The following is a 22,814-nucleotide window of genomic DNA, read 5'->3' on the forward strand; positions in this document are numbered from 1 at the left end:
TAGTAGTTTTTTTCATTAGCCTTTGTAGATGAGTAAAAGATTTGTTTCCATTTTTCACCATATTTTATTATTTTATTACAGTCAATTAGATGATATGATCAAAACAATGGTATCCAAAGAAAGTCCTTTTTGTGTTTTATAATTTGTGTGGGTTACACTAAATGAGAAAGAAGAAAATTACAGCTGAGACAGTCACGGTCACGAAGGGTACAACAAATTTGTTGGTCCTTAAGGGATTAGAGCATCTTTTTTGAATGAGTTATGAAAAGAATATATGGGCTAATGAGCAATAGACGTTTCTTACGTCTTTTGAAAAAGAAATGTTATCCTTTTTTTCATTTCTACAAATACATTTGCCAGGGCTGAAAAGAAATAGCCACAAAGCCAATATATGCCAGATAATAGAGACACGGCGCTGTTTGACTCTGAACCAACGTGACATTAGGCCATATACACATTTCACATGGTGCATTACCCCGCCGAAAGGTATACACCACCAAGTTACACATCCTTAAAAGGAGCGGCAAATGGTGGTCGCCTCTTCACAACTTGGGGTCTGTCCTCTAAAGGGAGAGCTGGTAGGTGACTTGTGGGTTTAACTCATTTTACTATTCATTATAAAGGGCAGACACTGGCAGGTGCCTCCAGCAAGATGGGATAATCTGGCCCTGTATAATGTATAACTGAACAAATGAAATCTATACATCACAGGGGTCCAGTCAAACTTCTCTTGAAGCAGAAGCTTTTTAGGATTGGACCTTCATTATCATGCCTGGGAACTATTTGATTGAACTCTTTGTCCCAATAGGTTTTGAACTTCAGGTAGTTATCTCCGCAGTGACTCTTTTGATAACACATAGATTCTAGAAAACATTTTCCGTATACTATTTAGTAGTTATACAGACAGTGATTATTTAATGCGAAGTAACGCTCCCCCCCCCCCCTCAATAACCGGCATTCAATTGTATTCGTTCCGGTGGATCCGCTAAAATGGTTCTACGAATAGAGACACATACTTATGTTTGGATTGCCTCTCTAGTGTTTAGAACACGCGGGAAGCCATGCATGAAAGGAAGCGCTTCCCGTTCCTGTCTGTGTTGAAAGCTGTGGTGTTTGTAGTACAGCGAGCGCATTCACAAAGTGCAACATGCTCCATGAGAACTAATGCAGTAAGTCGCTGAAGCTGTTATATTTAGAGGACATGTGGCGCAGCGCATTTATGGCAGTGCAAAGATATTTTACAACAATGTGTTTTTAAGACACGTGACTTTACCCGAACAAACAGAAGTGAAGGCACTGCGTGCTTGTTATGCTTCAGATGTGGGTCAGCAGGATGCCCCATAGTTAACACTTTCAAAGCTACAGAATGTGGGGGGTTTTGGTGCTTGCCCTGCATAACCCCTACACAACGGGTTAACCATGGTTAGTCGGTTTATGTTATGGTGACATTTATATGTGTCTATAACGAAGATGTTTCAGGACAGCGAGGTTTATCATGTTTAAAGGTCCACGCCCACGGTTTAAATGTGGAAGCTCCCCTGCGCTTGTGTTTTTCTGCTAAGGTATCCCTTGCAATCCTCTGTAAATATTGTCATGAGCCCTTAGCCTGGGTACCAGGTGAGAGAAGTGTTCGTGTTTACTCGTCTAATGCTTGGAATTGCACCCATCCAATGACCATTTCAGGAAGCAGACTGTGGGAACACCGTTTTAAAAGGGTCCGCAAGCCCTAGTCGGCTGTGTTTCCCTCATCGTGTCGTTTCCCCCAGTGATGTAAGCTTTTTATATTTAAAGCCACCTTTGCCTTGCATTGCCAAGTTGTACAGTACTGCAGTTAACCCCTTCATGACAAATGTACATAATAAAGGCTCACGCTTATATGTTTAACTTATTCTCGCACTCGCACACTCTAACATACAGTAACAGAAACACGCTAACATCTTATGCTCACAAACACTAACATTCTACACTCATGTGCGCAGGCTAACAACACTGTACATAAATAAAGAGAGTCACTCTAACGCTATGCACACATATACACTGAATCTGGCACTACAGCACACACATACTCACAGACTGACTCCAGCACTATACACATACACACTGATTCTGACACTATAGTATACACGTACAGACCTCACCTTGTGGAGATCTGCTGCTTATCTTCTGCCATCACGAATCTGCCGCCCTGTGCTTTTTATTGCGGGGACGCAGTAAAGCGGGTGCCATGAGGCACCTAGTGGGGTCACATAAAGAGCCTTGAGTTAGGTGACCCCCTCCCTCCAATTATATTTTTAGTCATCTTCCCCTTGCAGGCAAGGGCCAAAAAGATCCGGTCTTCCCACATGCTTTTTGTCCAGGAAGGGAAGAATGGGTTCACATTTCCCTTCAGGTAGTGTGGCCCAGAAGAAAGGAAGGGCATCTGATTCCACTGTGCCTTTAACTGGACACATTTTAACACTTTTAAAATGCTTATTAAATACATATATCTACCCATTGTACAGCGCTATGGAATATGATGGAGCTATATGAAACGGTAAATAATAATAATAATATGTAAGTTAAAAAAAAAAAAACTCAACTTCTTTATTGGAAGGGACTTATAAAGATTACCTTTGTAGAATATGCTTTGTCGTTACCTTTCAGATCTCATTTATGTACACTATATACTTTTATTACTTTATTTTGTTCAAAATACCGTAATCCACATAAAGCATGGATGTTGTGGGTTTACATAAACTTGACCTTTATTTCTGCATGCTTTGCAGGGGCTTGGGAAGATTTTCCTTGCTGCTGGAATTCTGAAGTTACTTTCTTTCAGGGGATCAACTTTATTTTGGTAAGTTTTTGTTTTTTTGTCTCTTCACATTTCTCACATTTGCATATATATTTCGTTTGGTTACATTTTATTACTTTGGATTGATTTAACAAAGTACTTTTTATACTAGGTGTCATGGAAATACCTAAATTTAGATTTTCTGATGTTTTGAAGTTCATTTCTTTCAGGGGGTTAATGTTTAATTTTTTTCTGTACACACTATTCACATCTCACATTCACACACACCAGTAATATAAAAGCATACAAATAACATCTTTGTATTGGTATTTTATTTTAGTTACAGATATTCAACATGCCAAAGTGCATTGTGCCCCGTTGCAAAAATAGACACCGCAAGGGCAAGACTAGTGAGGAGTTCACGCTTCACCTATTCCCGATAAGTGAGGATCGTATCAAATCATGGCTAGAAGCTATCGGACTAGATTTTGGAGACGTAGAGGAGACCGTGCAACGTATCAGGAATCCAAAGACAAGAAACGCCTTTAGAGTTTGCTCAGAACACTTTACTTCAGAGTCATACCATCTTGTTGGTGTCAGACAGTGCCTGAAGCCTGACAGCATACCTTCCATTTTCTCCCGTGTGATTAATTCACCTAAAGTACCAGATTGCACAGAAGTATCCACTTCATCTCAGTCTTCTAACGGATCCGAAATTCAGCCGTCAACCTCATTTGAAAACTGTCTTGCTCAGGCAAAAGCAACTGCTGGCTTAGTAATACCACCACCACGTAAGCGCTTTATGGACCATGACTACACTGATGAAAGTAGTCCATTCACATTTAACACCTGTGTCTCTGAGGGAACAAATACAGAAACACCAAAAACATCGGACAAATCGACATTTACACTCAATTACGGGAGGCGTTCAGTTTCAACACAGACATCCTTTTTCCGTGGTAAAAGAAATTGTAAGACCTCAACCGATAGATTGATAATTATGAAGGATGTTGGTACATGGACTGGTCTATTTGAAGATCTGTTAGAGCAAACTGATGTCTTGGCTCAGAAAGTAGAGTTTCCTGCTACATCTGAACACTCAAAGCCAACTAAGCAAAAAAAGAAAAAAACAACTGTGGCTTCTAAGAAAAGCCTTCACAAACGTCCTCTTAAACGTGGCATTCGGACCTCGTCGAAATTAGGGTTATCGCGTGTTCTTAAAGGAAGAAATAAAGTGATAGAAGAAAGTGAATCAGATTTGGATGCATTGTTTGAATCATCTGAATGTGAAGAGCATTCTCCCACCTATTCGGATTTTACTGTAGAAGTTGAGGCTGATGTAGATGAACTGCCCTTTGTTAGAGAAGCTTCTCCAGAAGATATAGTGGCACAAAAAAAATTTCTTGTTTTTGAGACCTGCCTTGATGACTTACTAAGAAATTTAACTCGGTGTGCTCATCTGGACTCATGTGATGCACCAATCATCCAACGTCACAAAGAAATTACTGGAACAGTACTTATCGTCTACGGTACATGTGCAAATTATCATCAGAGTGAACTATGGAGAAGCCAACCGATGATTGGGACACAAGCTGCTGGCAATGTTTTAAGCAGTGCATCCATATTGTTCAGCGGGGGAAACTATGCAAACGTTGCAGAGATGTTCAAAATACTTGGAATGCCTTTCATTTCAAAATCGGCACACTTGATTAATCAAAAAAAATTCCTATTTCCTGTAGTTGATTTATACTACAAAAAAGAACAGCAGGCCAACATAATCTCTCTGAAGGGGAAAGCATTATGCTTGTCTGGGGATGGTCATTGCGATAGCCCTGGGTTTTCTGCAAAATATTACACGTATAGCTTGTTGGAGGAAAAAACCAACAAAATCATCGAATGCCAGACAGTTCAGGTATCTGAGAAAACATCATTGGTTGCTATGGAAACAAAAGCCTTCAGAAGGTGCATGAATAATCTTTTAAATCATAAACTGAAGATTGGTATCATTGCCACAGACAGACATACTGGAATTCAAAAAATCATGCGTGAAGAATACAAAAAAATTCATCATGAGTTTGATATATGGCATTATTGCAAAAGTTTAACAAAAAAATTGACAACAATATCAAAAAAGAAGTCCTGCGAAGTTTTAGCACTATGGACAAAATCTGTTGTAAATCATCTGTGGGCCTGCAGTTCCCTTTGTAAGGGCAGTGTTGGTATGTTACGTGAGAGATGGAATTCACTTCTACGCCATATTGTGAATGTGCATCAGTGGGATGATGGGACACTATTTCACGCATGCGACCATCCGCCTATAACAGAGAATGAGGAAAAAAGTAAAGCCTGGCTGAGCATAGAGGGTGTGCCCTACAGACAGATGGAAAGTGTCATTTTGGATCAAAAGCTTCAAGAAGATCTAGAGCATCTCAGCCAATTTTGTCATGCTGGAGGTCAGGAGGTATTCCACGATATATTGATGAAGTATAGACCAAAAGGAACTCATTTGACAGTGGATGGCATTGTAGCGAGAACACAACTTGCTGTTCTGGCACACAACAACACTGTTAACAAGCAACGTGATTATGGAGAAATAGGGGGTGTGACCCGCCTACCGTATTTCCCAAAGCGATCACAAACTTGGCAAATCAAAGCTCTTTATGAAGAAAACTACATAGACTACATTTACCCCATGTTGGCTGATGTTATCAGAATGGCCTCTGGTGACCTGGCTTTGCAGTGGGAGTCTCGGTCCAGAAGACTTTCTCAAAACATTGCATCAATGCCACATCCCTGAATGATTGCTGTTGTCAAAAACACACATTGTAAAATGAATGACCATTATCATGTCCCTTTATTATCTTTCTGTTGTATAAAGATTTTAAAATAAGTTGTCAATTATAAATGTTTTACAGTGAAAAAAGAAATTATTTTCTAATGTATTGAATCTGACTAAAGTTATACTGTTTTGTAATTTGTATTGGGGATGAAAATATTACATGAGAAAACAACCAAATAATTAAAAAGTAACACCTTTTAAAGGGACACTTCATATGACCGCTGTATATGATGGCTAAGTGATCCCTTTAAATTATGGTGGGGGACATTTACTCCACCCCTACTATTTTCAGCACGGGAGATGTGTTCCGATGGACGTATCTCTTGGTGTGATCTAGTTATTGCTAGTCGATGGTGACCTGGCTTGGCAAACATCATGAGTGTCTAATAAGACCCTGCATGCTCGGAAAGCCCTCCTATTGAGTTCAGTGGGGAGTGCTTTCCTGACACTGATTGGCTGTTTCAGTTATTGCCTTACGGAGGAGTTTGGGGAGCTGTAGCTGCATCTTCTCACTAAGGTAAGTGTTTTATTTTATGTTTTTTCATATTATGTCTTTTTTTGTTATTGTAAGCCAAACTTGTAATTTGTCTTGAATTAACAATTCAACAGGCATTATAGAGGCTGAGGAAAAAACTCCCTTGGCAAACTCCATAAACGTATGTATCACAGAACCATATCAGATAAATAAAAGGGGATGTGGCACTCAATTAGCCTCTTTTAGTATTTATAATTTTTAATACGAAAAAAATTATAATAATCAAGCCTAGGTATGCACGCTCTTCTGTAAATTATGGCAATATCAGTTAAGGGTGTATGTTCTTTTGACAACAGATCATCATCCTGTTTGGTAGTCCTCTGACAAAGAAAAATTGTTAAGAGTTTATTTTTTCTCATGGGCAAGGTAAGCTATGCATAGACACCTAGTTTAGGGCAACCCCTGCATCACTTAATAAAGTATAGGAATTAAAACCACACAAGAAACAAATATATTGCCATATATCATATAAAGAAAATACTAGACATGATGTAGATTCAATAATTTTCTTAAAAGCACCACCCTCTTAAAAAAAATATTCAATAGATATGGTTGTATGTATATGTAGAAAAAAAAACAAAGAACCTAAATTCCACGTGTTCAATAAATAAAAATAATAATACTCCCCAAATGTAAGCAGCTTCCAACAACACCTCACAGTGTTTACAAAGTTGAACGGTAAACCATGGAGCGCATATACATAGGGAGAAAAATAAAATACAATAATGGTGCAGTCTGTAAATACTAAAAATAAGTTTAATATGGTGTCAGATCCACTCACAAGCGGGCTGGATAAAACAGGCTCATCAAAGGATTCAGTCGAACGTTCAATTTAAAAACTTCTAAAATCTGTAAAAGCAAATAAACCGGAAATGGTGCAATATCTTCCACAGGAATAGTCTAAAAAAAGTCTGGATGCACTTACGGTTGGACATGGCACAACTATAATTATAATAGTGTGCAGAAGCGTATATAGACAGGCTGTCCTGAATCAGCAGATATTCCGGTGTGTAATCTCTTGTCTTGTATATCTCTCTCAACGCGTTTCGCCGATAGCTCGTCGGCTTCCTCAGGAGAAAATTCAAGCACTGTATATGTTCGTTAAGAATTTGCAATTCATATAAACTAGCACCCGATGGACCTCTAATTTGGATACTGACATGAGTAGTACCATGATCTGATGAATAGGCACTGATCTAGTGTGTAAAAGACTCCTGATCAAACCCTTAATCTAACCCTTCTTGTCTGATAGGAGGATGGTTGTGCATTATATTGTGTCTGTGATCATGTGCTCACCAGATGAAAAATGTACACCTCCCAAATGTGGCCACGTGGCCGGTATAACTTTACTCAAAAGGTTCTTGCTGAACACATATTGAGGTGTATGGCTGTGACATATACCAGGAGCTACAAGTTCATGCATGACGTGCAATGTGTGTTAAACACACAAAAAATGACTACCACAAACTTGTAGCAGTAAATTTACAGTATACTGGTTTCTCAAAGGCTGGTGGTAGAATTAGTGCATGGAAAGTGTTAAAATACCACTATTTGAAATACCCTGTGGTGTTTTGTTTTAAAAAATATATGGTTTCATGTTTGAAAATTGAATTGGCCAATTTAGGCCATATAGAACATGGGAACAGGATTAACAGATTTGAAAAATGGTTTAGAAATAGCAATACACGTACTTATTGCCCAATAACGTGCAAAAAAAAAAAAAAGAAAACATTGGGTATTTATAAACAAACAATCTATGTAGCAGGTTTTTTCATTAGCCTTTGAGTTAGATGACTAAAACATTTTCACTTTTTTTATGAAATCATATTATATCATTAAACAAATTGAAGAAAGCCCTTCTTGTTCTGAAAAAGAAAAAAAATACATAAGTTGTGTGGGTACACTAAACAAAGAAGAAAAAAATGGCAGGTAAACACGAGCAAAGCAAAAATTTTAAAACAGCTTCACGAAGGGTACAAAAATAATTTAACCCCTTAAGGACCAGGTTGTTGTTGGTTTTTTTAAGTAATATGTTTAAAGAGCCTAACTACTATAATGCAATTTGTTACTATTAGTGACGGACCAATTACCGTATTGGCCCGAATATAGGCCGCACTTTTTTCCCCCACTTTAAGACTTTAAAGTGGGGGTGCGGCCTATATTCGGGGTCTAGCGCCCGACGCCCGGGACTGCATGCAGTCCCGGGCGCCGGGCAGGCAGCGGGGTTAGGATACAGATCCCCCGCAGCGGTGCAGGGGACCTGCATCCTACTCCCCGATACGCTCAGACAGCCTCCCCTGCCAGCACTTCCCACGGGGGGGAGTACCGGCACGGGAGGTTGTCTAAGCGCATCACACGGACGTTCACCGGCAGCAGCGATGCGCCGTTGCCGGTGAACGTCCACACGATGCATTTTAACCCCCCCCCGACTTACCAGGGCAGACTCCCGGGTGTCTTGCAGGGCCGGCGGAAGACACCTACGCAATACGCGTATACAACTTCCGGTGCCGGTACTTCCGCTGAGTACCGGCGCCGGGAGTTGTATACACGATGTGCATAGATGTCCCCCTCCGGCCCCGTAAGACACCCGGGAGTCTGCTCTGGTAAGTTGGGGGGAGGACAGAGTGGCAGCATATCTCGGGGGGGGGGGACAGAGTGGCAGCATATCTCGGGGGGGAGAGGACAGAGTGGCAGCGTATCTCGAGGGGGGGGAGGACAGAGTGGCAGCGTATTTCGAGGGGGGGGGACAGAGTGGCAGCGTATCTCGAGTGGGGGGAGGACAGAGTGGCAGCATATCTCGGGGGGGGGAGGGACAGAGTGGCAGCATGTCTTTTGGTGCTTTTTTAAAGAAAAAAACTTTTTCTTTAAAAAAGCACCAAACTTTTAGGGTGCGGCCTATATACGGGGGCGGCCTATATCCGAGCCAATACGGTATGTCTTTTGTGATCATGGTTCCTCCATTGTTGCTGAATGCTCCAGTCAGTTTGCAACAGATCTGCTCTTGTCCTGTAGCGTAAAATAGTCTTGTCCCATGCCTTCAACGCTTACTGTATTTCTGATTTAACCTTGAATCGCTAGAGAACGGTAACTGGATAGACTTTAATTGCTGGAAACCTTTGTTTATTGTGCAGAATAGTATCAGTTTTTATTGACACGATATTTTTATACCTATGCAGCTGTGAATTTTTAACATATTAATATAGACCTCATTGGTTTAACCATAAGCATGTTGACACAATAAGAATAAATATACTGTATTTAGTGTAGTTGATATGTTTAGATATTCGCCATATGTATATTTTAATTGACAGCTCAGATGAATTTAAGTGCTTCGGCATAATAAGAAATACACAAAAAATGGGATGCCTTTGTTAGGGGGTGCGGATATAGACAGGAAAGGGCTAGGTTGGAGAGGGACTTGTTAGGGCCTGCTGGTGACTGATCCACTATACAGAAAGCTGATAGAGTGCAAATAAACCTTCTAAAGGTGATAGAAACAGAACAGGTATTATGTATAGAAGCAGGTAATACCACTCAGAAATGTGGCTCAAACAGAATGTGCAGCAAGCTGATCACAGACAGTTCTGTTATATCCAGCAGGTGGCCAGCAAGCCAAGGTAGAGTATATAGTGTTAAGCAGTTAGTGGATAAATGTTTTAAGCAAGTTCTGCGTATGGATGATTGAACTCCGTGCAGGGTTCTTCCAGCATAGAAAGATCAAGAATTAGAGGTGTAGCTGCTAAGATATACAGGAGACAGGGAAGCCCTAAGGGAGCAGCAGTAACAGTCTGGCAAGGAGCTACAATGAACAAAGTAAAGCGCTGAACAAGGCTCCTCAAAAACCCTCAAGCAGCACAGTACAGCAGATGGATATAGCAGGAATACGCATTCAAGGATCAAGGTGGAGGAAGACACAGGAGAGGAGGAACCCCAGGGACAGGTTGTCCATAGCAATGTGTTTTAGAACAGAACCTCAACCTGCACTGGGACATGTATTTAGTAAACCATGAGACTGTAGGTGGATTAAAAGGGTTCATGTCACGCACCCTGCATAATTAAGGGCTAACACCAATTTCTCCTGTAATGAGGGTTACATTGGCCCTGCATAATGCATAGTTAAATCATGACATCCAGTTCTAATGAATGTGGGAGTTGTGTACAGACCGTGGCAGCATGTTAGCAACTATGACTCGGGGCTTCACAATTCTTAAATATAGACCGTAACATCTTTCCTTTTTTTTTTGCCAAGATTCACTGGCTCGAGGCATCACTACCACTAGATTCCAGCAGTTACTGGTTGCTAATACAGAAGAAAACTGACTCATTCGGTTTTCACATATAAAATCAGCCATGTACTGCTTCTGGAGATAAAAAATAAAAATATCAATGTTGTGTCTAATAACACAATGAGAACATGTTATCAGACTGCGTACACTGAACTATACACAGAACTATAAATCCATGGAATAGGCATTTGTGCCGAATAACAAATGGTTCTTAAAAAGAAGATGATGTGTTGCTTTGCATATAGTTAAGAACTACAAAAAATATAGAGTTTATGTATAAACCAAACTTGAGGTGCCAATTAATAAAAAAAAAACCTTTGTACATTTTTGCATATGTCATCTTTGGAGGTTAGAAATAGCATATGATTTTAACTACTGTACCAAGACAGGACACATCTACTCTTCAAAAGAAAATTGGGGAAAAAGTCATTTTATATTTTATCATAAATAATGGTAATGGGGACTTTTCTGGACACCAGGTTGTATACACATGTGCACATGGACTAAAATTGATTTGGATAAATTTCCGTTTTTGGACAACAGATTTCGTCTCTTGTTCTTTTGTTTTGGACACAATTTGGAGGACTATTTTTATTTTATTCGGTATATGAAATTTTTGGTCATTCATCCTTCTTCACCCTTTCTCAGGCTCCCTTTAATATCTTCCTACCTTCTCTGCCAAGCACTCCCATGTCCCTGTCTCCTTTTCGGCAGCTCCGCTTCTTGTCTTGCTTCTTCTTGTTCTTCTGTCTTCTTTCTTGGCCGTTGCATTATCCATGACATGCAGAGGGCTTCAGCAACATCCTCTGATTGGAGGAATGGGGAGAGGTTTTCCCCGATGGGCCCGCCAAGGAAGTACTTTGAGGAGCCAGAATAATGCAGACAGATCTGTGGAGAAAGAGAAGCATTCTCTTCAAAGAGGGGATGAGAGAGAGTGAGAGTAAAAAAAATCCAATGCAAATAGAAATTCAAAGCTCTCTGCTTCGTTTTCGCACAAATCCAAACGCATAAATACCCTTGCAAAAGAAAATCATTTTCAGGCTTAAATGTTTCATTTTAGAAAAAAATCACAGCTTTGTTTCTATAGGCAAACAGGCCAGGAATGAGACCACAAATAAGCCCGGACATTTAACACTCTATTGCAGGCATGTCCAAACTTTTTTCGAAGAGTGCCAGATTTCATGAAGTGAACATGTGCGAGGGCCGACCATTTTGCCTGACATTCTTTGAACCATTAAAATTAATTGCAAATTAACTATTTTATGCAAAGTTTATTGAAAACGGCATACTTTTCATTTTGTGACTTGGATGACAAATCTAAACAGGTGTTAAATCACTCTGCCTTTAATATAAAAAAAACAGATCTATATTTGGGCAACTTATCTGTGGGGCCTTATCAGTCCGGAACGCGGGCCGCAATCGGCCCTCGGGCCGGACTTTGGACATGCCTGCTCTATTGGGTCTATTGATTAAGAAATCGAGTGAAGTTATGGATTTATTGAGGTAGCATTAACTAATATACGTGTTTGTAAGTGCATCTGACTTTTGAAAGTTTCAGACGAGGGCAAGTTGAACTGAAATTATTCCCCCTCCACACCCCTTTTATTTTGTCCAAAGGGTGCCCATGGAGAGGAAAAGATGTTAAAACGTACCATTTTTGGGTCCATCCAATGCTATCAAGCAAAGCTGTTCATTATCATTTTCAAGAGACCAGTCAAAAAAAAAAAAAGTTCAACAGGACCCATTCAAGTCAATGAAGGACGCAATGCATCCGCTAACCAATTGGAGCCACTGGTGCACAGGACTATATACACTCCTGCACAACGAGCAGTATTGGGTCATAAGCAAAGGTTGGATAGCTTTGCTTTACAATGTTGGAAGGCTCCAATTTTAACATTTTTTTTAAACCTGTTTCAGTGCCCCTTCTGGAGATCTTAGAGTTGGGGTGAATAAGCAGAGTTTTTTTAATTATCTCAATGGCTTAAAATTGCTGATTCACCATTTACCTTGCTAATGCATATGAAATTGGTAAGATGGAACTTTCTTTTAAACGTGCATTTGCTACTATTAAGCACTTTGTGGGCTTCTTCAATTCACATTAGGCCAAGTCTCCTGCAGTCGTGTTTATACATGGTGAGAGTGGACAAGCAATAGGCATTAGTGAATTTGATGTTGGGTTTTCTTGCCAACTCACTTGCGGTCACTGTTTAGTGAATAGACCTCCCCAGCTCATAGGTTTAGTGTCTACATGCAATTGAAAAATAAAGCCTAAGGCCTGTAGCCATTTGCTCCATGTGCCCCATATTCAGGCCATGTACCCTATATTCAGGCCATGCACCACTTTCTTAAACATCACAAAGAGCCATCACAAAAGGCATGCATGCTTAAACATGCATACACACAAACATACTTAGACGACACAACCAGATACATGCAAACAGGGATATCCCACATTAATACACACACAAATACATAATCCAATTCACTAAAGGGAACGTTGGCAAGAGAGTTTGGTTTCAACTCCCCACTCTACTATTAATTATGAAGGTGCAAGACGGACAGGCTTCTCCAGCAAGAAGGGTAGAGCTGACACTGTATAACGCGTAATTGACTGGATGAAGAGAGTCGGGAGAAAAGCTGGCAAAGTGAACCTCCAAGGCCAACTAGGTATGTCATATGTAGTGGTGCTTTTTCCCCTCCCCAGCCCTATCAACAGCTTCAGCTGAAACCGCTGCCCTGCATGGAAGGAAGATGTGCCTGTGTCCCTGTGCACAAGAACTAGACTGGCCGGCACAGAGCCCTGACCTCAACCCCATTGAACCCATTTAGGAAGAACTTGAACGGAGATTGCAAGTCAGGCCTTCTTGAGTCGACCAGCTTCATATTAATGTATATGTATTTAGAATGCAATAAAAAGTCCCTGTTGGTCAGGTGTCCCAATAATTTTGTTATATATATATATATATATTGTAACGCTGTAAACCCCAGGGAGATGGTTTGTTTGGCATTTCGGCACAGGTGCTATGCAAGTCATGCATATGGAGCAATTGGAGAGCAGGGTGGGCCAATGCTCCATTCGCTCTTCCAGTCGAAAATCCATGCCGGCTTTTCCAAGAGACTAGAGGTCTGCAGGATCCAGTCCAGGATTCCTATGAAGCCTGCAACAAGCCCTGGTGCTGGGCATTAAAACCCCCTGGAGCCTGAAGATCATAGAGACTGCCATGGTAAGTGCCCCCAGGGCAAGGAGAAGCCCTGAAGAAGACTATCCTTAAACCAAGTGAGGCATTACCTTGCTGGACCTTTGTGTGTCAGCTGGGGGAGGTTTTCCCGAGTCTGGCTTAACTGGGTCTGGCTGAGAGGTGTAGTTAGTGGGTGATTAGGCTGGTCAATCTGGGCCAGCACTGTATAGCTAGAGAGGCTCCAATTGGGAGCTAGGTTTGTTTCTTTTATGATTTTGTTTTGGTGTGTTCAATTTAAACCACTGTTTGCTACAATTCAATGTTCTTGTGCCTTATTACCCTAGAGGATTGTGCTGGAGATCCTTAACTGTGACATTTACAGCCCTCATGCTACAGGATCTGTCACAATATATATATATATTACATATATATATATATATATAACCCTTGCAGTGATGGCAATTTATTAAATTGTAGAATATGACCTTTAATTAGGCTATTTTTCATTTCCCCTTTACGTTGCTTATTCAGGGGTACTTGCAGCTATTAATGCATGGATAACAATGTTCTTGTTATTACCAATTATTAAAATAATTTTCATTACACACACACACGTGTGTGGGCACTACGTACATTGCACTCTATAGCGTAGATTATTAAATTATCCATCCGGCAATGAAAAGGTTAAAGTGTATTTAGTCTCTATTCACGTGCGGAGTGTTATTTTTAACAGCTTGTTAATTGAGTTAAGCGCGGTCTACACATTTCTAGAGTTGGTTATGCATCACCAGAAAATCTGACTAAAATGTATCTATTGTACATGCACTCATTTTCAGTGCCCCCTATGGAATCACGGAAGGTTGAATGTTTCCTCTAGCTTTTATCGTAGCATTTTTTTTTATGATCATCTCAATTCCACCTTGCAAATTTGATTTCCAACAGGTCTTTTAATCACAAATCATGTAATTTTCACTCTGTTTGCATGGCTCATTAAATCGTGTCCCTTGTACATCAAAAGCAAGTGAAAGTAACTAACAAAATACAATTTATTAGAACGGTTAAATAGTCTTGTTTAAAATATATTTTAAATGTTTCAAATCTCCCATATGACTTTTGTTATATAGTTGTGCTTTTTTTTTTTAGCTGCCCTAGCATATGAAACTATGCCTAGCTTACGGAGCAGCTATACAGGGTTCTCCCATGCAGTTCTTTTTCTATGTTTGCAAGCAAGCCCATGCAGGAATATGGCATTGGAAACACGGTTGGTTTGGGGCAGCAGTGGCCAACCAAGGCACACTTGGACTAAGTTGGCAACCATTGGCCTGAGACATTAGAAATAGAGTTTTACGTAAAAAGGAACCTAAGCTTTCTTCATTTGTGTTTCTCCTCTTCTTATATTGTGCATTTAATTCTTAACACAATTATAAACATTTCTAACATAGAAATCCTACTAAATAACACCAGCACATAGGTTTCACCAGACTAACAGCTTTCTCTGTGCCCAAACGTTCTCCTTAAAGTAAAACGTAACCTCTGACTTTCTAGTTTGATATTATGACCTCTTCTTCTAACATTTCTTCTGCTTTTAATAAATCCAGGGGTGAACAGGAGTCAAATCAGCTTTGGAAAAGAAAGGGGAGCAAAAAATGGTTCGTGTAGTGCCCCAAAAGGGTCTGGTGACCCCATGGTATCTTAACAATGCATTTTGAGTTTGTTTTTGCTTCTCAAGTTGTGCACAAAAATGTACATGTGAAAATGTGTCATCTCCATCTTTATATTGTATTTATACTAAATATATACACAAATATAAACATGGTTTTCATACAACTTGATACAATCTCATATTTGCCTTCCACCACAGAAGACAATATGTTGGTACTTCCTGACCCTTCCACCACAGAAGACAATATGTTGGTACTTCCTGACCCAAACTGGTTTACTGGCAACAGGGGGGGGGGTAGGCATTAAATATTAGATGTTTGGCTCCTAGTGAAGCCATCTGAATGACCAAGCAACTCTACAGATCGTTTGGACCCTACCAACTCACCCCCATCCAAGCAGCCCTCTCCTACTGCTTCACCTCCCCTCAACCACCGACCAGGTTGTAAGCTCACAGGAGCAGGCCCCTCTTCTTTTTTTTACACCAGTTATTGTGTGTGATTTTGAAATTAACCCACTGATTATAAAAGCCCTTTGTAATCTACTAGCGCTTTCTAAATAACTTTCAAAAAAACATGACATTTATCAAACTTTCTGATGGACATATGAATGTTCATATACTGTGTCACAGACATCGATTCCAGCCAGCTTTCTACCCCAATGCTTTATCCGCAAGCAATAAAACGCAGTTGCAATGAGCTCTATTAATACAGTCACATTGCTTCTGCTGTAGCTGGAATAGAAAGACGTTAGTTAAACCAACAACTCGATCTGAATTCCAAGAGGGGTATATTTAGAAAGTGTCACAGGGGTCATGTAATATTTATTCTACAGTAGTCATCACGCTAAAATTAAGTCACTGCCAGGACAAATTAAGAACAGTATGATATTACCGTATTATTAATGCCAAAATGTATAAAATGTAGCAGAATGAGCATGAGGCTACCAAAATGCAACGCTTCAATGGCTTGAACAATCTAAATTAAGGGTCACGCTGTAGCTAAGCACAGATCTTGTACTCCACATTGTACAGAAGTGAATCCTCCCTGTTTGTGTCCCTGGAAAACAGTGAGCAGGAAATCTGTTGGGTTTCAGTTTACATGATTGTGTGTGAATGAAAGAGAGGGGGGATTGTGACTGGGGGAGGAGTGCTGGAACAAAGAAACAGGAAAAGCAGCTGTTGTGAGAGACTTCAGGCGCTTCCCTGGAGTTTGCAAACATCTTCACTGGACTGAGGGCCAGATTCAAGTAAACGAGACGCAGAGGATAGATTCAGGCTTAAAGCCTAGGTGGAGCTTTCTGAACCACGCGAAATGACTGTGCACGGGAATGAAAAGTGCTCTCACATGCTTTGCATGTAACGTATTTAAGCTATTTATATCCAGTATTGTCTAGAGAAGTCAGAAAAATAAAAATCAGAGTTTTTTTTAACTTCAATGATAATTAAATGAGAAGAATAGCTTAAAGCAAGCGTAGAAATCCTATATAGTCCTTTACGTTAATGATTGCAAGTCACGAGATGGAGGCGGTAATCCTTTAGATATCTACTGAATTTAAACCAGTCAGGTTTTAACTGTTCCTTTGTCCGCATCTATTTATTATAGTGACCTTAGGGGATATATATATGGAATCATTTTATTAAAAGTTAGGTTTTAATTTGACTGATATACGGTATGATTGCAACTTTATTTTTATTACATTTCATGGGTTACCCTGCGTCTTTTTCTGATTGCACATCACAACAGTGTTGCATTTCAATTACATTTCAATGCATTTTCTAGGTTCTCCAGGGGCCCTGTCTGGATAGAAAAGCTAGAAAACCCTAATTGTGGGGGGGCGGAAAGGATGTAATAAAGGTTTGTTTTGTCACTGCTATGTGAGCTGTGATGGAGAAGAAATGTACGTGTGGATTTTCAGCTGTAGTTATGAGACATATGGAAATAGCAAGCTGATGTGTCCCAACTAACAGGATGTATAGTCCTGTCCCGCAACAAATGGCACCTCAGTAGAGGTACATTCTTTTATCTTCCCCCTTTACCCTACTCTCATATATGGACAATCCCTCAACACCAGAGGCACACGAGTAGGGAGGAGACCATTCACCATCTGATCTGGAAATACTATAGTCATTTACTTGTAAATAGATTCCACAGCTTCGTGTGTTTGTTATACAAAACGTGTGTTTTCATGAAGTAGACAGTGTGCTGTCTACCGTCTATAATGTACGTCAGCCCAGCACTGTTAATTACCAGGTAAGGCTGGTTACAGCACACTGTTTTCTAATCTACAATACAGACACTTGCCAATGCCCCATGTAGGTCAAACCAATTTATTGTAGGGCCATCTAATGTATGCAGAGCATAAGCTGCTCACATGCTGTGTCTCGGGACAGCTTTGTACTGATGATGCCTCTGTGAGGATTTTGGTTCCAACAGATTGCCATGGCATGCCCTTAGGAAGCCTTGTAAGCCCCCCATTATCGAGGGTCTAGGGACTGTCCCCAGTAATGTTACATTATGACCAGCTACACAATATTGAGATCGGGGGGGGGGCACTTTCTCTGCCTTTCCATTATCCTGCATTGGGGTGGTGGCAGGACACAGCTAGTAGCGTGGTGGGTGGCAAGCTGACTAGTTCTTGGGCTACCTGTTGGACAGCCCTGGACTTTTACATTTAACTGTTTAGTCGCTTTTATGATTGAGACAGGCAGATTGTCATAATAATTGTACAAAATAAATCTGAACAGGTTTGGATTATAAAATGACCAGAAAAATCAGCTAAGCTCTTCCCCTCCCGCAGAACAGCATGAAGATAGAATTTTACTCTTGTAAGCTTAACTTTTATGCAGTTCGTCCTTTACTGTTTTAATATTTGGTGTCAACTCTAAAACCAGTTGTATCAATGTGAGTGGTGCATTAAGTTCATGGTGAAAGCATCCTATGCTTAATTTTGGCTTGGTATTATGTTTTTGTATATGATTTTGATGTGAAACATTTAAACACTTAAGGGATTAAAGAGAGTGCAGGAGGGAGGCTTATTTCAAAGGAGACATGTTAGAACAAGAGGCCATAATCTAAAACTACAAGGTCAGAGGTTTAGATGTAATGTAAGGAAGTTTCACTTTACTGAGTGTTGTGCATACATGGGGTAGCCTCCCATCACAAGTGGTAGAATGTAATACAGTGAGGGAGTGTAAACATACATGAGATATGCATAAAGCTATCTAAGACATGCAAGAATAAAGAAAAAGTGTACAGGCTACAAAGTGACAAACACCACCGTGACATATATGCTGCTTTTCTTTTTTTTATTTCCTTATATTTAATTTGTTTAATTAATTACATATATTTTTCCTAATTCAGTGTTTGTATTTTTTACTTTATATTATTGACTCTTCACACACCCACACACACACACATATATATATATATATATATATATATATATATATATAGCGCACTGTCCATTTTTGTTGACATATCTAAGACAAGATCAAAGACTGATTAAGGTCTGAGTCTCTACATCAAGACAAATGGGCAGATTACTTGGTTATCTGCCGTCAAATTCTTTGTTTTTATTTTATGACTTATCTACAAGTATGAATATATTTCTTTATTTGCAGTAATAATTCTATGGAAGCAATATCACACCCTATATCTCCATTCAAAAAACAGCGTTATCCATAGTGCTACATTAACACAATATGTTAAAACCAGGATATTTTAAGAATATAATGCCTTGTATAAAATGCAATTTTATTAGTTCCCAGAGGGATATATACTATAAACCAGGCATTTATTGGGCACATTGAACATTACAGCCAACTAACGCTAATACCCTTCTTAAAGGAGAAGCATGCCACAGAGGCCCTTCCTGGTGTAAGCTTCATGATTGTAAGCTTGGGAGCCAGGCCCTCCTCACCTAATGTATCAGTTTGTCTTAGTCAATTCTAGTCATACCCCTTGAATATATGTATTGTATAAAGCGCTGCGTAATTTGTTGGCATTATATAAATAAAAGATAATAATAATAATTAATAATAAAAATAATGTGCAAACTCACAGTTCAGTAAATAAATCCCTTGGTTGTGCTTAATGGTGTTACTGGCCAACAGCAAAGTACCCTTGGAATTCTGGTGAAAACCTTGATTTTGACTTTTCATTGTATTTCGGTCTCAAAGAAAAAGTGTTACCAAAACAAAAAAGAGCAGTAGGGAGGATAAAAAATAAATACCTGTTGTCATTCGCAGTTGACTAGACCTGCATGTTAATGAAGTGCCCTTAATATACATACTTTTTCTCAGAATCATCCCCTGCAGAAAGCATTGTGAGTCGTTTCATCGTTAGCTTATGTTATGTAAATTCCATCTGTAACCGGTACTATTGTTAACGGCAGGGAATAAAAGTACTTACCCAATTTTATTAACATATTAATGTGGAAGCCATCGGTTGAGAATTGAGACAACTCAATGTAATTGGAGTAATGCTTTTAGCGGGCAGGGTATTATCAGAAATACATTGAATAAATGTTGTACTGTGTATTCAGTAGGTGGACAGGTAGCTAGTGCTACAACATACAACAAAAACACCTGCGCTTTATATAAAATATTATAATTATATGAAATCATTGTTTTATAAAGTACTAATATATTCAAGAAGCAAACACGACATAACAAGTAGCACATCACATACATATTTGGACGAGGTTTACAATCTTGATGAGCGTATGCTAAAGGCACATGTTTCAGGTTGACCAGCCACACACCATATCCCAGTGTAACCATTGCTTAAATAAATGGAATGACCAGATATATGGACAGACTGATTGAAGAGCCAGGAGGTACGGTGGGAAATTGGAAAGGCATCAACTGATACAAGTGGAGAAGTGGGTTTTAAGAGATTTCTGAAGGACCGGGGACTGGGGAGAGACTGATAGATGGGGTGGGGTACTCTGGAGGTAGGGGAAGCCCTTGAGAAGTCTTGAATGGTTATGAGAGGTAGAGATTAGAGAACACACAGCGTTTATCAGAAGAGCCGAGGGACCAATAATGGAGACAAATGCAAGTTTCTACCTGCTAGCTATCACACAACAAGTTGTTGCTCATGTTTTCACTCATTCTCCACCTTTATTTTCAAGTACACCCCCTAGTTGGACCTGCCACTCTTCTGATGTGGGTGGCCATCACATGCTATTTTGACTCAGTATTCACATGGTGCCGTATTTTAAAGCCAGGGCTGTAGTATTCCTTGTATAACACGAAAAAAATAACCGTATCTGTATTACCAAGATGTATTTATTCCAGTTAAAGGACTCGTAACCATGAACCGCTGCTTAATTTGTTGGCGCTACAAAAATAAAAGCTAATAATATTAACCACGAAGGAATTTAATACTGCATAAAATGTAAGCGCAGACAGCAAAGGACAGAGATTCGGGCTCTTTGAAAGAAGTTGTATTGTTCCTCAAATACATTAAAAACGTATTAAATTAGAGCAGAAAGTGGCATGACTGACGACAAAAGTGCATGAAAACCTGGTGCTCGGTAGCAGGTCATTATCCCTGCCATCACAATGAAATAAAAGCGATCCATCAATTCTCATTGAGCAGCTTTTGCTCCAACGCAATAGACTCCATTGTCGTAACCGTGTAAGAGAGGGGCGACTGCTTCCTAACTTGTGTTTATCTGAATTAAGCCATAAGGGACTTAGCCACTACATAGACTTACATATTTTTGTAATTGGGAAAGAGTAGAAGTCTACTTTTCGTAGCAGTGGGTACCATTCTGACACTGAAAATGCTATTTTTCAAACCCAGAAAAATAATAAGATGTATTTTTGTCCAGAGACCATACAGTGGAACACAAGTTGCTGTCTCTCCAAAACAGTATCTTACCCTAAGCCCGAGAGCCCAGGTTCCTACTGTTTTTTCCTGTACTCGCATGGTTAATTTCCTGCTGCGTTAGAACTGCGAGCCAGTAACACACAACAGCCAACAGGAAAGAAGGCATCAGGCACTTTTTACATTTACTTAAGCGTTATTAGGAACTGTAAGTTTCACCCGTCCATCGTGGGTTCTCCAAAAAGAGAACGGGGATTAAGAAACATTTCATCGTTTGATCATTTTTGTATATCTGTCAAATTCGGAAAGAGTGCTGAATACCATCTTTTACGAATTACAATAAATGATAATTGCCAACAGCTTCAGTAGCACTGGACAATATTTTTATCTGATATCTTAAGAATGACCATCTCTTTTGCTGCTCCAGATGAAAAGTACAGTTAAAATGATACCATTGAGAGTTTAATTGCGAGCTTTCGAGGCCAAGTTGTTAGGTCCCTTCCTCAGGCATTAATGAATTTGCTCCAGATGTAAATACAAACCAATTTAGGGGCCACCTTATACTAGGTAATACAGCCATAATGCCAATTGAGGAATTTAAGGGTTAATCTAATTTATTTAGTAGCCCACAATACAGATCTGTCTATAAACAATTATCAAACCTTCAGTAGTTAGTTTTACAAGATGGGGTTTCTTGATATAATCACCTCGTAAGACCAATGCCACCAACAGCAAGCGGACATCATATAACCCAAGGAAACCTGTATCCAACTGCCATGAAATGTGTGTTCCCGCAGTCCTGGATACTGGATACTTAAATGTGACTTTCTATGTTCTAAAAAAAAAGTCTCCATACTTGGGAAGAATGGACGTTATCCTCGCTTTTGTCCTTTTAAATGACTCTTTCTTCACTCGCATTACACCGTACCTAATACCTGTATTAATGAGTTAATGTGGGGTTTTTTTTATTTCTGATTTCCCCGTAATGAACATGCATGAAATAACATATATGTAGTGTGGACATCTGCGCGCAAAGAACTTGATGAAAAATGCTTGCAGGAATTTTGGTGGATCCACTCTTGCTGGATATAATATGCCTGAAGAAGAGCTCTAGATAGTCTCGAAGGCTTGCAATCTATTATACGTCAGTGAACCAATGCGGGCATCATCTTTATCAAATGTGCTCTTCTCCCTGTGGCTTACAGAGTGCAAGTCTGTTCCTTGGGCCACACTTTGTGTATTTCAGGAGGGGGAGGGCTACATGCCTGGGGAGCCTGCTGTAGTATTGTTTACACTGCAATCTAGGAGCTTCCTCTGGTTAGCAGATAGATAGCTGCAGTGTGATCTGCTGAAACACAAGCCTTCCAGCAATGGAGTCCTTGATCAATGCATACACTACACAGCAAGACGAAGCCATGTACGAAGTCTTGTACAGAAACAATGGGGAGACGCTGATCTTCTGCTGATCCTTTTATTAACTTTATCTGGATTAGTTGAAGGGTAGGGATTATAAAAGGCAAGAAGATACAGCTCATCATGCTGATGGCAGCTACGGGGTTAATACAACGGGAGCACGCGGAATGGCTGTAGCCAGAGACGATGACGAAGAACAACCTGAACACTTAAATCGGCTGTACTTTTAATTATTTAATTACCTCCTCAAAATGAGTTGCTTAGGGACAATAATTAATCTGTAAACGAAATCT

General features: G+C 39.8%; 1 protein-coding gene across 1 annotated transcript; it reads left to right on the top strand.

Moving 5' to 3' along the window:
- Positions 1-1,086: 1,086 nt before the first annotated feature.
- LOC128483495 (uncharacterized) lies at positions 1,087-5,747 on the top strand. The gene is made up of 3 exons (XM_053459710.1): positions 1,087-1,169; positions 2,766-2,836; positions 3,114-5,747. Exon 3 carries the CDS (start codon positions 3,129-3,131, stop codon positions 5,568-5,570), a length of 2,442 nt encoding a protein of 813 aa, XP_053315685.1. The 5' UTR covers positions 1,087-1,169; positions 2,766-2,836; positions 3,114-3,128; the 3' UTR covers positions 5,571-5,747.
- The last annotated feature ends 17,067 nt before the right edge of the window (positions 5,748-22,814 follow it).

Source organism: Spea bombifrons, chromosome 1, assembly GCF_027358695.1.
Source record: "Spea bombifrons isolate aSpeBom1 chromosome 1, aSpeBom1.2.pri, whole genome shotgun sequence".
NCBI lineage: Eukaryota > Metazoa > Chordata > Amphibia > Anura > Pelobatidae > Spea > Spea bombifrons.

What these genes read in the sequence shown, in the direction of transcription:
- LOC128483495 (XM_053459710.1), top strand. Translation starts at nt 3,129, where the DNA reads ATGCCAAAGTGCATTGTGCCCCGTTGCAAAAATAGACACCGCAAGGGC.